At 36.2% G+C, this 15,799-nt stretch overlaps 6 protein-coding genes across 6 annotated transcripts; 2 read left to right on the top strand and 4 right to left on the bottom strand.

The window, feature by feature from the left end:
* Nucleotides 1–1,922: 1,922 nt before the first annotated feature.
* Nucleotides 1,923–4,326, top strand: MONOS_14224 (uncharacterized protein). The gene has a single exon (XM_067867008.1). The coding sequence runs from the start codon at nt 2,017–2,019 to the stop codon at nt 3,748–3,750; it is 1,734 nt and encodes a 577-aa protein (XP_067732990.1). The 5' UTR covers nt 1,923–2,016; the 3' UTR covers nt 3,751–4,326.
* A 534-nt stretch (nt 4,327–4,860) lies between these two features.
* Nucleotides 4,861–5,983, bottom strand: MONOS_14223 (uncharacterized protein). Its single transcript, XM_067867007.1, has one exon. It carries the CDS (start codon nt 5,573–5,575, stop codon nt 4,991–4,993), a length of 585 nt encoding a protein of 194 aa, XP_067732989.1. The 5' UTR covers nt 5,576–5,983; the 3' UTR covers nt 4,861–4,990.
* Nucleotides 5,984–7,521: 1,538 nt separating this feature from the next.
* MONOS_14222 (uncharacterized protein) lies at nt 7,522–8,103 on the bottom strand (the record flags this gene model as incomplete). The annotated part of the gene is made up of 1 exon (XM_067867006.1): nt 7,522–8,103. One exon carries the CDS (start codon nt 8,101–8,103, stop codon nt 7,522–7,524), a length of 582 nt encoding a protein of 193 aa, XP_067732988.1.
* Nucleotides 8,104–8,623: 520 nt separating this feature from the next.
* Nucleotides 8,624–10,754, bottom strand: MONOS_14221 (uncharacterized protein). Its single transcript, XM_067867005.1, has one exon. It carries the CDS (start codon nt 10,694–10,696, stop codon nt 9,512–9,514), a length of 1,185 nt encoding a protein of 394 aa, XP_067732987.1. The 5' UTR covers nt 10,697–10,754; the 3' UTR covers nt 8,624–9,511.
* Nucleotides 10,755–12,121: 1,367 nt separating this feature from the next.
* MONOS_14220 (uncharacterized protein) lies at nt 12,122–12,598 on the top strand (the record flags this gene model as incomplete). The annotated part of the gene is made up of 1 exon (XM_067867004.1): nt 12,122–12,598. The coding sequence occupies one exon, from the start codon at nt 12,122–12,124 to the stop codon at nt 12,596–12,598; it is 477 nt and encodes a 158-aa protein (XP_067732986.1).
* Nucleotides 12,599–14,992: 2,394 nt separating this feature from the next.
* Nucleotides 14,993–15,382, bottom strand: MONOS_14219 (uncharacterized protein; the record flags this gene model as incomplete). The annotated part of the gene is made up of 1 exon (XM_067867002.1): nt 14,993–15,382. The coding sequence occupies one exon, from the start codon at nt 15,380–15,382 to the stop codon at nt 14,993–14,995; it is 390 nt and encodes a 129-aa protein (XP_067732985.1).
* Nucleotides 15,383–15,799: the final 417 nt, after the last annotated feature.

Below are 15,799 nucleotides of genomic sequence, written 5' to 3'. Positions count from 1 at the left end.
TCTCACGAAATCTCAAAAAATGTTGATGAACTTGTTATTTTATATTCATAAAGATAAAGACAATCACGATATGATATTTCATTTTGTTGTGTTTGCTTTATTACATTCAATTTTAGACTATTAACGAATTTAACAATTTTTATGAATACGAATGTTTTCACATAATTTTTTAATAAAATATTAATTAATAATAACAAACATAGCCAAAAATAGAATGAGAGCTCTTCATTCTTTATTAGCAACGAGTTATTATTTTTTTCAAATTACACAGTAATTTGCCTGTTCCGGGTTTGGCGCCAGGTTCCGGGTTTAGCACCAATGGTATACAAAAATTTATCATTTTTTAGGAAGAAATAAAAACAAAAAAAAAAGCTTCTGAAGATTAAGAAGAAGAAAGAAAAGAAGAAGAAGAAGAAGAAGAGGAAGAAGAAGAAGAAGAAGAAGATGATGATGATGATGAGGAGGAGGAGGAGGAGGAGGAGGAGGAGGAAGTTAATGCTGAATGAACAGATTTCAACACAATGACTGTTTTCGCAAACAAAATTCTCGAAGTAGCAGATATAAAAAAAAACGAAAGAAGAAAAAGAAGAAGAGGAAGCCAAAAAAGAAATGGAATGAAATGAGTTTGATGATGCACTTTGGACGAACTGGGAGACAAAGGCGAGCAAGACTCATCTGAAGAAATGCATACATTATGAACAGATTCGAATTACATAACAGCCAACAGCAACAACAAATGGAAGAATTATTCCGTGTTGCAACATGAGAATTTGATGGTCAATAAGTTCTCAATAACGAAGAAGGTGCTCTTCATATTAGCCAAATAAAAAAAACCTTGTCAATGAAGATAACGAAGGAGAGTGAGAAGAAACCCTATTATCTCCAAAAAATGCTGCTTGATATGGATTGTCCATGGAAATGGAGCTCAACACAAAAAAATGCTGTTGGTTTGAATGGAAAAAAGATATCAAAAGGATTTTAAAATTATTAGTCTTGCGTTGATTAATAAATTCCTAAAAAGAACACATATGCTCTCCCTATCGCAAACGCAGAGGATTGCTCAATCACTGATGCTGTCAATCTCCTTTTCACTTATTTCCCAGTGCTCCTTTCTCCATCATCCTTATTTCACACTATTATTTCTTGTTTTCGTTAATGTTTTCAACTGTCTGTTCAAATAAAATGTAACTTTGTTTTTTTCTTTCCAAGTGCTTTCCAATTGTTGGTTATCTTTTTTGTTGAAAAAAGACTTTCCATTGAAATAAGAATTGGAAAAATGCGATAAATGTGATTCCTATTCAAATTTTGATTGATTTACGATAACAATTACTAAATATTCGCTGCAGCTCATCATCCAGGATTTTATTTTGAATATTCCTTAAAACCATGTTTGATGATGCAATTACAAGGAAAATTGACTTTTCACAAGTTTTTTTGGAAATACTTAAAGTTGTGATTGTTTCTGAAAAAATGGATAATGAAGCACACAGTAAAACTGGAACGATAATAATCCTAATGATTTTGAAATTATTGAATCACATTTACAATTTTCTTTATTTCTCTTCATTATTCATAGTTTTTGCAAAATTACAAAAAAATACGCCAAACAAGATTCCATTTCAAAGCAATAATGCTTCCAACAAAACGAAAATTGTTTCAAGAAATTTCATAAAGTGCATCAGTAACAAATGCTTCTTTGAAATTTAAATTTCAACTCATTCAAAATTGTTGATTTTATCGATTTTTTTGTATTTTCATAATATCAAAATAATTCTTTTTCAGAAAAAGAGTTTTCTTAAAAAAATTAACAGATGCGATCTGCTATAAATGGCAATAAACAGAATGAATACTGTAATTTTTTTTTCTTTTGAATTATCTAATTATTAAGAATTTGGAACTTCTCTATAATGGTGTGACCCATAATACAACAAATTTCTTTTCAGATCAAACATTTTTGTTGAATAACGACTTTGTGAGCTAAAAGTGATTGCCGATTTATACAAAAATTACACAAAAATGGAAAACAAAATTGATGCGAAGAATCCTGAGAAAGATGCAAATGGAGATACAAAGGCAATGCGATGGATTATTGAGAAAAAGACAGAGCCTCCAGAATGGATGAGACATGATATTACACTTGCTGATAATAACGGAAGAACAATGGCCATGATGTGGATTGAATATGTGAAGACAGAACCTCCAGAATGGATGAGACACGATAATGCTCTTAAAGATATTTGGGGAAGAACAATGGCAATGAAGTGGATTATATGGGTTGGAACAGAACCGCCAGAATGGATAAGGCATCGTAATTCATTAAAAACAAAGAGCGGATGGACAATGGCGGATTATTGGAGATTATTTGTTAAAACTGAATTACCAGAATGGATGACATTTGATGAAACATTGAAAGATGAAAATGGACAAACCGCGGGAATGAGGTGGATCATTTATGTCAAAACAGAACCACCCGAATGGATGAGACATGATGCCACGCTTGCGGACAAGGAAGGAAAAACAATGGCAATGCTGTGGATTATGTGGGTTGGAACAGAACCACCAGAATGGATAAGGCATCGTAATTCATTGAAAGATAAGAGAGGATGGGCAATGGCAGATTATTGGAACATATTTGTTGAAACTGAATTACCGAAATGGATGACATTTGATGAAACACTGAAAGATGAAAATGGGCAAACGCCGGGAATGAGGTGGATTATTGAGAAAAAGACAGAACCACCAGGATGGATGAGACACGACAACACACTTGCAGACAAGGAAGGAAAAACAATGGCAATGAAGTGGATTCAATTTGTGAAGAAAGACCCACCAATATGGATGAGACATGACATAACAATCAGAAATAATTTTGGATGGACGATGGCTATGCTGTGGATTCAGTTTGTTGAAAAGGAACCACCTGAGTGGATGAGACACAATATAACACTTTGCAATAAGAACGGAATCACAATGGCAATGATATGGATTTATAATGTCAAAACAGAACCACCAGAATGGATGAGGCATGATGCTACACTTCGCGATAGCGGTGGAGAGACTATGGCGATGAACTGGATTGAATATGTGAAGACAGAGCCACCAGAATGGATGAGACATGATAATTCGTTGAAGGATAAGAAAGTGAAAACGATGGCAGACCATTGGAAAAGTTATGTCAAGAGTGCACCACCGAAATGGATGATAAATAACGTTGCATTTTCTGATGAAAAAGGAAGAACAGAGGCAATGCGTTGGATTATTGAGAAGAAGACAGGACCACAAGAAGAAATAATACATAGTGCAGCCCTTACAGACGAGGATGGATGGACAATGGCCATGCGGTGGATAAAAAATGAAAAGAAAGAACCTCCAGAATGGATGAGGCATGATGCAATATTAGGGAATATCAATGGGAATACGATGGCCATGTTATGGATTACACACGCGAAAACAGAACCTCCAGAATGGATGAGACATGAAAGCACACTTGCAGACAATGACGGATGGACGATGGCAATGTATTTTATTATTTGCGTAAGAGCTGATCCTCCAGCGTGGATGAGACATGATCCCACACTTGCTGACAAGAGCGGACGGACAATGGCCATGCATTGGATAAGAAGCATCAATTCAGAGCCACCAGAGTGGATGAGGCACGATGCAACAATTAGAGACAAGGAAGGAAAAACTATGGCAGATCATTGGAGAATTCATGCTGACTCTGAGGTCCCATCTTGGATGAACGGTTGATTGTTTTCATTTCATATGTTTGCTTTCGGAAACAAAAAATTAATCTTAATTTCATTTGTCCAATCAGCACAAAAATATCTGAGCAAAGGCTTTCATCATTTAAACAATTCTCATGATATTTGCTGAGCTTTGTCCTTTTTGAAGGACTTTTCCGTCCTTCAACAAGAAATTAAGGATTCACTTCAAAGAATATTCATTTCAATCCATTTTCTTCTTATTCTCACTTGTTTGAATAACTCCCCAAATTGTTGAATGGATTACTGACAATTCAAATAGCTTTTTTTTTTTAAAGCAAGCAATTATTATTTGACAAAATGATTTTTACCGACTTTTATTTTTCCATTTGAAAACATCTCCATTCACCCCGCTGTTTTAAATGATATGTGTGTTTTTATTCATCCTAATCAACAGTTTTGTCAATCTACGTCAAATTTTTTATTTTCATGAAAGAGAATAATTTCTCTTTGTTTTTAAGAATTTTGACAACTTCTTTTATTCATTTCAAAAGCATTTCCATTCACCTGATATTCTGATCTTTTTCTCCATTTTTATAAAAAATCTATAATAATAATTAAAATAAAAATATGAATTATTGAATTAAATTATTTTGATAAAATTTCTTTCATACCGAAAGCTGGAAAAGAAACTGTTGGGAAATGAAAAGGGAATATGGGGGAAAAGAGAATGGAGAGATGATTTTCTTTTTATCGAAAAAAAAGGAAACAAAATTTAAACACTATTCACAGAATTTTTTGTTTATTTTTCTTTTCCTTTTTTTTTTTTGGAAATTTGTTGTGTTTTTGTTGATTTCAATGGAAATAATTACAAAACAGACTTTTATTAACAAAGGATATTTCTGGTATCCTCAAATTTTCAAATTAATCACAATAATATTTTGAAAGCAGAAACTATAGAAATCTTTCCTATTTTTTTGAATAAGTTGGTTAATATTTATTTCTTTTCGATGATGACGTTGAAAGATGACATTTCATTTGAAAAACTGAATTGAAGGAAATAGTGAGCGAAAAGTTCTCTCCAATGACTTCAATCCACTGATAAAAAATTGATAATTCTTCAATAATCAGGATTCAACTGATGAGACAAACAACCTTTCTTTGGAAAATAAACTGATCATATTTCTCAAATTTTTTGTGTTTTTATAAAAAAAATAATTTTTCAAAATAAGTGTTAACAAAATAAGGTGCGTGAAAAGAGAGGCCAACAGCCAAACGCCATGTCCTCAGACCATTTCAACGATGTTCAGAATCTCAGCAGCAATCCCCCGAACAGGCAGCCACTGCGGCTTCTCCTTCATCTCGGCCAACGCGTCTACGATGCTGCCCTCCTCAGGCAACGAGACCAGAACTGCAGCAGCCACGTCGTTGTCCAGGCACACCACGCCCAGCGCCTTCAGCAGCGTGGCCAGCGCATCCAGCACCACCGGCCTCTCCTCCAGCACGTCTTCCTCGTTCCTGGCAAACTCCTCCCCTTTCGCCTCCCACTCCTTCCGCACTGCCCGCGCCAGCACCGCCACCCCGCCCTCGCACAGCGCCTCGCACTGCCCCTTCTGCTCTCCCAGCCGCAGGGCAATGTTGTGCAGCAGACACGACCCCGCCAGCTGCACCGCTGCTGCCCCACGCGCTGCCCTCGCTGCTTCTTCTTTTCCTTTTCCCTCTTCTTCTCTTTTGGCTTCTTCTTCTTCTTTTTCTTTCCCACTGTCCTCCACACACGACACAGCCGCCTCCACAAAGAACGGCAGACGCTCTGGGCTCGTCACAAATGCAGCGCCTGTCTCACTCGCAAAGAGATTCACTGCTGTCCGCATACACACCAGCCGCAATGCTGCTGCTGGAGATGACTTCAATGAAGAAGAAGAAGAAGAAAGAGAAGAAAGAGAAGGAGAAGAGGAAATGGATGTGTTGGTGAATGATGATGATGATGATAAGTTCGGAAGAGCATATTGTTTGAACAGGTTGATTATTGACAGCGGGGCGTGGATGCGGGGCTTTGCATCAGTTGGTGATGATGAAGGAGAGGAAGAGGAAGAAGGCTCTTTGCAGAGCAGCTCAGCGCCTTTCGGGTGCAGCGCGAGGATGCGAAGGAGGTCGACAACAGGGACAAGCAGCTCAGATGGCCAGCAGCAGCGCAGGCGCGTCAGCACACCCACAACGCCTGCCGGGATGGCTGGAAGCGATTGAGGCGAATGAGCTGCATTGGATGTCTGCTGCGAGTGCTGTGTCAGCACACAGCTGAAGAAGTCCTTCACGGCCTTCGACTGCAGAAGAGAGAGATCGAATTCTTGCAGGACACCTGGATTGGAGATGGATGCTGATGAAGAAGGAGAAGAAGGAGAAGTAGAAGAAGATGCTTTCAGCAAGCTTTCTTTGAAATGAGTGTGGTTCTCAAGTAGCTTCGCCAGGATGCGGTCGTAATTGCCTGTCTCGTAAAGGTACTTGGCAGATGCCCCCAAAATCGGAAAATGAGAAGGAGAAGAGAAAGAAGACGCTGCTCCTGCTGCTCCACTCGCCTGGCCTCCAAAGCTCCCTCCTGGCTGTTGCACACATTGCACCACCCCCCCACAAATTATATACAGGAATATTTGGAATTATGGAAAATAAATAAGTAAGAAAGTAAGTAATGAAAGAAAAAATCATTTTCCATACAACTGCTCTTCCTTGAAGTGGATCTCCCCCTCCAAAAAACGAATCAATCAACGGCTTAAACTGCTGTCCAACTGGAGTGGAAAGAAATTCTCGTGGAAGATCAATAATATCTTTTCATAACCAGACTATAAAATTCAATTCACTTACAGCCAAACATCATACAGCTTGGAATCTGCTTTCCCGTCAGGAACTGGCACGCCTCGTTTGTAAAGTTGTTGCAGTTGTGCTCCAACAAATTATACGACCCCATCGTGTATCGAGGCGAGATTTCATTCAAGAACTGCTCAAACACATCTTGCGGAATCGTCGTCTCCCCCATTCTACAGAAAGTTCGCATTTTCTTTGTGAAAAAAGAATCGAAAGAAAAATTTAACTCAGCAAACGGAATAATTTTCGTCGGCGCACCAGCTGCAGAACGCCCCTGAAACAAAACAAATATGCAACAAAAATTAGACCCAATACAGCAACACCAAATAAGCATGCTGGAAGATCGCTTTTGAAGCAAAAAGCCAAACATCAAAACTCAATAATCAAATCGCTCGAAACCTTTGAATGCCCCCGCTGTAATAATATTCTTTGCCACTTGACAAATGATGCATTTTTGCGTCGAATTGCGAAAGCATTAATTTGAGCGACCATTAACAACAGCGCCAATAAAAATTGCCAATTTCTCAAGAAAAATTGAATTCAAACTACACAACAATCCCCGTGTGCCACAGGCCTTCCAAAGTTTTTCCAATTAGCATGGCCGACATGGACCGCACCATTCCATGGCTTAAATCATACAAATAAATCTGAACATCAAAGCTCGACATTTTTAATAATTTTTTATTATGGAAGTTTCAAATTATTCTTTAAGCAAATTTGAAACATTCATCAATGGCAATATCGCATTGTTGAATGTTTAATTTATTATTTATTTTTCGAAAAACACGAGCATTATCAAAACAGATATTTTCCATTTCGTTAAAAAAATCTATTCTCATTCCTTTTTCCTTAAAAAAAAAAATGACACTTTATTTTTTGATGAATGAGTTATTTCATCAACCTTAAATGCATTGGCTTCTTCATGACTTCGAAATCTGACAAATTTCCACTCACCTCCATTTCAGTTACTTTTTTCTGCCTCAAATTTACCAAACGGGATCCTCAGCGTCAAGAACTCCCACAGCATCATCCCAATTGAAAACACAACCCATTCCTTTGTTGTCATCATCTTCCTGTTGATCAGCAGCTCTGGTGCCTTCCACCTCAAACACTCTTTTTTGAAGCTATCTTCATCCTCAAAGGCGGATGAAGGAAGGGAATCATTTTCATCATCATCACCATCACTTGCAGATGTGACAATAGTTGATGATGAGATAGATGAAGAATCTGAATCATCATCGGACAATAAGTCAGAATGCATCACAACACAGATCGCCATGTGCTCAGAGAACAACACAATGTGAGGACTCAAATTGGAAAGAGATTGAAGAGGATTTTCCATTTCATCAAATGAGTGAGAAGCAAGATTAGCCACCCAGAACAGGATCTGAGCAGCTGTCTGCTCCCTCTCTTCCAGTGTGCCAATTGCCATCTCCTTTGTGTTGTTCTTTCCGTGAAGCAGCATGAACAGAGAATCCCTCACATCCACAATCAGCTTTTCATGAGGCGATGAGCAGGCCATTGCATCCACCAGATTCGACATGGATGAAGTGGTTGGACATAGATCTTCACCTCTAACAAACGTTGAATCTGTGTCTGAAGTGTCTCTTGTTGAAGTGGATGGAAAAGACAATCTTTCCAAATTCACATTCAATGATCAATATTTTCATTTCTCTACAAAAATGCATTCAACTGATTCTTCTTTAACAGAAAAGATTCTGACATGACTCCGAATGTTCCAACAATTTTACTCCTTTCTTCAATGAAATTTCATTAGCTTCCATCTCAGATCTCTTCATTACCTTTTGATTTCTCTTCTTCTTTTGACAAGGAAGTAACTCGTAAAGCTAATTTTAAAATATATTTCACAATCAACACATGATATCTTTGCTATGTGCTTCGAAATATGTAATTTTTTGTTTTTCCAATTCAGCGTAGTTTCTATTTTGAAGATTCAAAATCTTCAAGTTTAGTGTTTTCTCTTTTTTTCTGTTTTCTCTTTATATGATTTCATTTCTAAATATTTTTTCAAAGATAAAATTTCAATTATCGCGATTTATGAATAAAAACTACGTATGTCACTCAATGTTTCTTATGCATGAAATGTTCTCAAAATGGAAAAATAAGAATTTGTAAAAAAAGTAATTTGTAAGAATTACAGAAATCGTTGACTTTTAAAAATTAATAAAACTGACAAGAACACATAACCAGTTAAAATAAAATGAGCTTACAAAATAAAATCAGAAAATAGAAAGTAAAATCGAATTTGTTTGAAGCATGCCCAATTATTTCTCGAAATTGTATAAAAGTTACTTCAAAAAATAAAATATGAAAAAATAAAAGAAAACTACATTTTCTGGTTTGAGCTTATCTTTGATTATTGACAGAATCAAATTAAAATTATTTCAATTATTTTGTAAAAAATTAAAACAAAACGTAACTAAACTTCACAAAATAAAATAAAATTAAATAAAAACGTGAAAAAAAAATAATTTGTAAAAACCAAAATATTGTAATTAATTGCTCCAATTGCTCTGGGAAAATATAAAAACAATCGAAAGCAAACCGAAAGGAGATCAAAATGAGATATCTTTGAAGCATGTCCAAGTATTTATTGAAACAGAAAAAGTGCATTCAAAGAATCGAGAGAAAGAAAGAAAGAAAAGAAAGAAATAAAAGAAAGAAAGAAAAGTCATGAATTCCGAAATGTTGCTAAATAGCCTTTATTTACACACATGCAAATCTGTTAGCCTGTTTGTTCAATGCTTCAGAAATAATATCCTCAATGGAAATGATTCAATCACTCGTGTGGAATTTTCAGTCATCTTCCATTTCTGGTGCTTCTAATTCTATGCTTGCCCTCACGCTTTCATCTCCAACTGCAATGCATTGTTTCATTCGTGATGGCAAGGGCACTTTTTTGAATAAATAGATCCATATTATTCCCCTCTCTATTCTATCTTCAACTTCAAGTGTATTTTCTTTCCACTTCGGTTCTGATGCTTTTGTAACATTTCCTTGAACCAACAAATTGCATCTGTCGCTCCATTATCATCAGCAGCAACAACAAATTCATTGTATTTCATCCATTCCGGTATCTCTCTTCTCACATATCTTTCCCAATAATCAATCATCGTTTTCCCCTCCTTATCTTTAAATTCATTTTTATGCCTCATCCATTCTGGTGGATTAGTTCCAAAATAACTTATCCATAGCATCGCCATTGTCCATCCATTTTTGTCTGCATATAAATAATCATGTCTCATCCACTCTGGTGGTTCTGTTCCATTATATCCTATCCATAGCATTTCCATTGTCCTCCCTTCTTTATCAGCAAGCAAGGCATCATGCCTCATCCACTCTGGTGGTTCTGTGTTAATGTCTTGAATCCATTTCATTGCCATTGTCCATCCATTGTTATCCACAAGTTTAATATCATGCCTCATCCATTCTGGTGGTTCTGTTTGAACAAAATAAATCCACAACATTGCCATTGTTCTTCCATTCTTGTCAGTAAGAGTAATCTCGTGTTTCATCCATTCTGGAGGATCAGTTCCAACATATCTAATCCATAGCATCGCCATTGTCCATCCAAAGTTATCATTTAGTGTTATGTCATGTCTCATCCACTCTGGTGGATTTGCTTTCACGAGTTCGATCCACAGCATGGCCATTGTTTTACCGTCTTTATCAGGAAACGAACTTCTATGCCTCATCCATTTTGGTGGTTCTGTCTTCAAATATTCAATCCATTTCATAGCCATTGTTCTTCCACCATTGTCTGCAAGTTCATTGAAATGCCTCGTCCATTTCAATGGGCCAATTTTATAATTTGCTATCCATATCAATGCAATTGCACATACAAGTATGATACACAGAATGATGACCAGACACTTTCCCTTTGATAATTTTGCTTTAATGTTTGTTGTTGATTCGTTGGAACTTTTCAATCCATTCTTTTCTCCATTTTCATCCTCTATTTTCATCCATTCTTGTGGTTCTGTTTTCTTCGCAACAGTAAATTGCATTGCTGAACTCCTTCCGTTTTCGTCCTTCAAAGAATGTTCGTCTATTTTTTCTGAAAGAGCTGTTTCATTTTTAGTTTTATTGTTAATAGCATCGCTATTGGAGCTCATAACGCTGTTCAAGTCGTACAAATAATAATTCTTAAAAATGTTCAGATTGATAATTATTATGCATTCGATCAAACAAACTATTTATTCGGTTTCATTAAAATGTAATTGTTCAAAATCGATAATAAACCTTTGCGACAAGGAAAGATGAAGCGATGCATGTCGGCTAAAAAAAATATGCCTTTGAAGAAGTTGTATTTTAACTTTTTTTTTTTTTTTGTAATTTCAGAATTTTAAATTCACTGTGTATTTTTTTTTGTTTGAACTTTTGACTAGTCAAGATGTTTCAATATTTAGTTTTGACCCTTTTGGAATGTCTTTCCTTTTTTGTTTGTTTTTAACAATTAGTCCAAAAAACATATGAGTTGAAGTTTTATCATTATAATTATTATTTGTTTTGAACAATTTTTTACGAGTTTTTCACATTTCATCTTTTTCATCAAAAAAAAAATAGAAAAACAAAAAATTCTTATCGATAAAATGTTTATTTAATATTTACAGTGATGCGCATGAAAAGAAAAATACTTACACGTTGCTTGCATTTGGTTAAAACTATGTGAAATAATGAAACATTAGTTATATCAATCAATTATGTATAACTATATTTGCATATTTCATTTTCAATCCATTTGAATATGACTAATAAATAACCACAATGTGGGTGATTTTTTTTGAAATCATAAAAAATAACGAAGTTTGATCATAAAAAATTTTCATAAAGGGTGAGGTTGAAAAGATTAATTTTATTTGAAATTGCATGAAAATATTGATCGACATATTATAATTATTAATTATTTGTTGGTTTTAATTTGTTTCCAATCGTTTTTATTTCAAATATCGAGAAATAAAAATAATTTCAAAAAAAAATCGAAAATTCGATAAACCTAATAAAACAAAAGTTAACTGGTTTATAAAACATAAAAACAATAATGACAATACACAATCAATCAATTTTTTATATAAAAATTAATTTTATGATGTTATTGCAAAGAAATATTTAAATTAATTTTAAAGATCATAAAACATTTGTTAAATTTTATCAATTCACATTAACACTTACGCAAAAATATAATAGTAACATAAGACACTCATCAAGTAATTAACTGTTTGTTGATAAATTTGTTTGTAAACAAGTAATCTTAGAAATATTTAATTATTATCTAAATATCAAACAAAGTATAAGATAAATAAAGAAAATATTAAAAAATGAAAAGAAACTCGTCAATTTTTGCTTTTTCCACAAAAAAAGCTTCTATCGCACGAACATCTTCATTTTATCTTCCTCTCTTTGTTTCTCCTCTGATTCTCTCTATCTCCTTCTCATCAATAATATGTCATCCAGTTATCTGCCTCCTTAGATGCTCTGTTTTTGTCCGCCTGTTCGTTTTGAGAATAGATTGGTTAATAACCAGTTTCACATGAAAGGATATGAACAACAAAATGGTGCATGAATATAAAGCGCTGAACCATTGTTCTAGTATCCTTGTAGAGCCCATTTCTCCATATCGCTTCTGCATCCCCTTCCGCGGAACTCGCATCCCTCCGTTCATTTTCTCTTTGCTCGCTGGAGTTGACGTTGTGTCCATCTGCCCGTTTGTTCTGGCTGACTCCGATGATTTTGGGCTGCCTGCTCCAGGATCCAGAAAAGTCTTCGCTTTGGACTCTGCCTGCGTCACCTTTCACCGCGCTCACCAGATATTCGTTAACCAGCACACTGGCTTCTCTTTCCATCAGTGCGGCTCCCCGCTTTCCTCCGCGCTTCTCTCTCCACAGTCGTCCACCACATCTCCCCTTCCATCGGCAACATCCTCTGGATCTGATGCTCCTCCTTCTTCGACGCCCCGACCTCCCTTGCAAACATCCGATCCGAGTTCGTACAGTAGAGTCTTATTCTTGTTCTTTTAAACATTATCAGTTGGCTACAGATGCATTTCTCAATGGCTGTATCATCCTTAAAGTTATTCCTCACTCTATTTCTCCCTTCGCATCCCTCCTCTTTTCTCTTTCTTTCCATCCTTTCCTTCTTCCTTCTCTCCTTCCCTCTCATCCTCCTTGCCCAGATCTCATCCTCTCTGATTTCCAGTGCTTTCATTCCTTTCTCAGTTAACCTCAGCTACTGAGGATATTTCTGTTTTCGATACAAAATCCCCACTTCTTTATTGCACACAAGCTTCTCAATGCACCATCCATCAACAGGCAGCAGCAACACGCCGTCTTCCATCGTGCTTCTCTGCCCGCAAGTCTCAGCACAGCCGAACCAGTGGTGGAGAAGAGAAGGAAGTATGAAATGGAGCGAGCACTGTATACCTTGAAGAACAGAAGAAGAAGAGGAAGATGAAGAAAACGAAGAAGAAGAAGAATATATAACTGAGTCTGAATGTGGAGACGATGTCGAATTAGTCAGTCGAATCTATACTGAAGAAGATGGAAATACTTTTCTGCCTGGTTTTGAAGAGGCATTTTGATGAGAAGTAATAATACCATTTGGCTGATCCTCTGCATCATCTTCGTTTTCATCGTAAGTTATTGTTAAAGAGGTGTGAGTTTCTGCTATTTTGGCTTCAATTTCGCTTTTTTTTCATTTTCATTTCCTTTCTCAGATTTCTTTTTTGAAGAAATAGAATGGGAGAGCAGGATTGATGAAAATGGAGAAGAGGACAATGAAGATGAAGATGGATAGGAAAAAGCAGTGGAAGAAGTTGACATCAAAGAAGATGGTGATAGAGACGAGTTCCGCTTCTAACTTGATGCTGGCTTCCTTTTCTGTTTTTTGATTTCAGCTGCATTTTGCGTGAGAGTAGAGAATGGATATGTTATAGAGATCGGTTTGAGTGTGTTGCTGCTGTGTTTTTTATTTTTATTTATTTATTTTTCTTTTTTGATTGTGTGTGAGTGGTTGGCGGCAATGAAGAAATTGTTTGAAAACAGATGCATTTTGAGAGAATGATAAGGAAGATAAACCAGAAGATGAAGAAAAAATAAATGATGATGATGTAGCTGTAATTGCTTTTGAATGAAGAGATATGGCCGATACTGATGATCTGGGTTTTGAATGAGATGACTTTGAGGAATGAGTTTGCAAAAAATGCAAAGAAGAGGAGGAAGAAGAAGCAAAAGTGTTTGGAGATGACAGAGAAGGATGTGGAACTTCAACTTCACTTCTCTAAGCAGAAGAATCCGAAGGAGGAGGAGAAGAAGAAGCTTCTTTCATGCTTTTTTTGCTGCGTTTGACGATTATCTTGTGAAATACAAAGAAAACTTACAAATAGTGAGTTTTTCTTATAAGGATCAGAAGAAGAAAAATAATAAGTTTTGAAATCGAACATCTTAAAACGCATTCGCATTTTCACTTCGCTTTGGCTCCGAATGTTTTTGTTTTTTTTGGAACATAATTTTCATTTTGCTTTTCTTTTTATTCTTCTTTTGATGTTCTTTTGAAGGAGACATGTTTTCTGAAATATTATCTTCTCCTTTTTCTATAGACAGAAATGTGATTTTATTCTGAATGACATCTGCAAAGCTTCCATATTGAACAGCTTGCCAGAAAAAATTATTGATCTTTTCGAATCGAAAGCGCTTTCATTATCCAAACAACTGAAGGCGATTCGAAATGCTATTTCATTAACACCTTCCTCTTGTTCACTTCGCTTTTGAAGTTCGATTCGCTTTTCTGAATTTTCTTCTTCTTCAGATACGAGACAAACGCATTTCTCTTCTTCTCAGCCTTCTCCAGCGCTTTCCTCTGCTCGTCTTCGAGCTTTTCCCGCTCTTTCTCTGAGTTCTCCTTCTCTTCCTCCAGCAGCTCCTCTCTCTGCTTTTTCCTTCTCCATCTTCTCCATCTTCGGCTGCATCGCTTTCTCCAACTAAGTTCGTTCGATGCGGCTTGGAATAGCCGACTATATAGGTTCAGGAAAGCACAATGACGAAGAAGAAACGGGATGCTAAATTTGATTGGTGAAAGTTGGGGTATTTGTGGAAAAAGGAGATATAGATAACTTTGAAAAAGGAGGTGAAAGTGATGGTGTTGAAGGAGGTAAAGTATTTTCAATCTGATTGCTATCAGATGGAATTTGTGAGGATAGAGAAGAAGGTTATGATGATGATAAAGAAGAGGAGGAAGGAGAAGAAGAGAATGATGCTGATGTAGTTGGCTGAGGAATTGATTGAAGAGTCTGATTCGGTCCAATTGACATTGTGTTAACAGCATTTTGTTGGTTAAAAGGCAAGCTTATCATTCTTTCTGCTTCTCTTTCTCTTTCTTCTCTCAGCTTCCTTTCTTTTATTCACCTCAATCTTTCATCAAATTTCTGTCTCACCTTCATTCATTGCTCCTTTCACCACATCCACATCTTTCATTTCCTCCTCAAACAACTTGTCATCTGCACGCGCAATATCACCAGCTGACATCAGAGTCAGTATCCTTTCAGGTGTCAGCGACGAATACAGCGAAAGAAAATCTGTATTCTTTTTCTCCTCTTTCCTCCTCTTCATCCCTTCCAATGAAGCATGAATGCCGCTTCGTGGATCCTTTGCGTATTTGTTGGAACTTTGTGGAGGGATCAATAAAGAAATCTGAGGGATAGACAAAGCAGAGGATGATGATTGAGAAACAGATGGGGTCAAAGCTTTGTTAGCAGTTGTATTTTTTGACATAAAGAAATCATCATCTTCTTCTTGAAGCAGAACCATGTTATTTTTGCTGCATTTCATCCTTCAACCTGCCATGTTTTTTTGTCTTTTCCTTTGGATCACTGAAAAACGTTTTGAAGCGCTGTGAATAAGAAGAAAATGATGATGAAATCACTGAATATGTGTCACGAGCATGCCTATCTTTAAACGAAGCTGATTTCGACACTTCAGACTCACTTCCGTTCAAAACACTCTGCTCGCTTTTCCTTCTCTCTTCTTCCTCTTTGTCTTCGACAATAAATTGCCCCTTTCCTCTAATATTTTTCCTCATTGCATTCTCCCCTGCTGCATCTGCTTCCTGCTTTTTGACAATTGAACATTAAAACTCTTTCTCTGAAACGACTTTTCCAGACAATTGTTATTCTTCGAAGTATAAAACTCTAAATGATGTTCTGCTTCCATCAAATGACTCCAATT

Source organism: Monocercomonoides exilis (genome assembly GCF_001643675.1).
Source record: "Monocercomonoides exilis strain PA203 chromosome Unknown scaffold8-1962414, whole genome shotgun sequence".
NCBI lineage: Eukaryota > Preaxostyla > Oxymonadida > Polymastigidae > Monocercomonoides > Monocercomonoides exilis.
The sequence above is the reverse complement of the archived record's forward strand: the minus strand, read 5'-3'. Positions and strand labels throughout refer to the sequence as shown.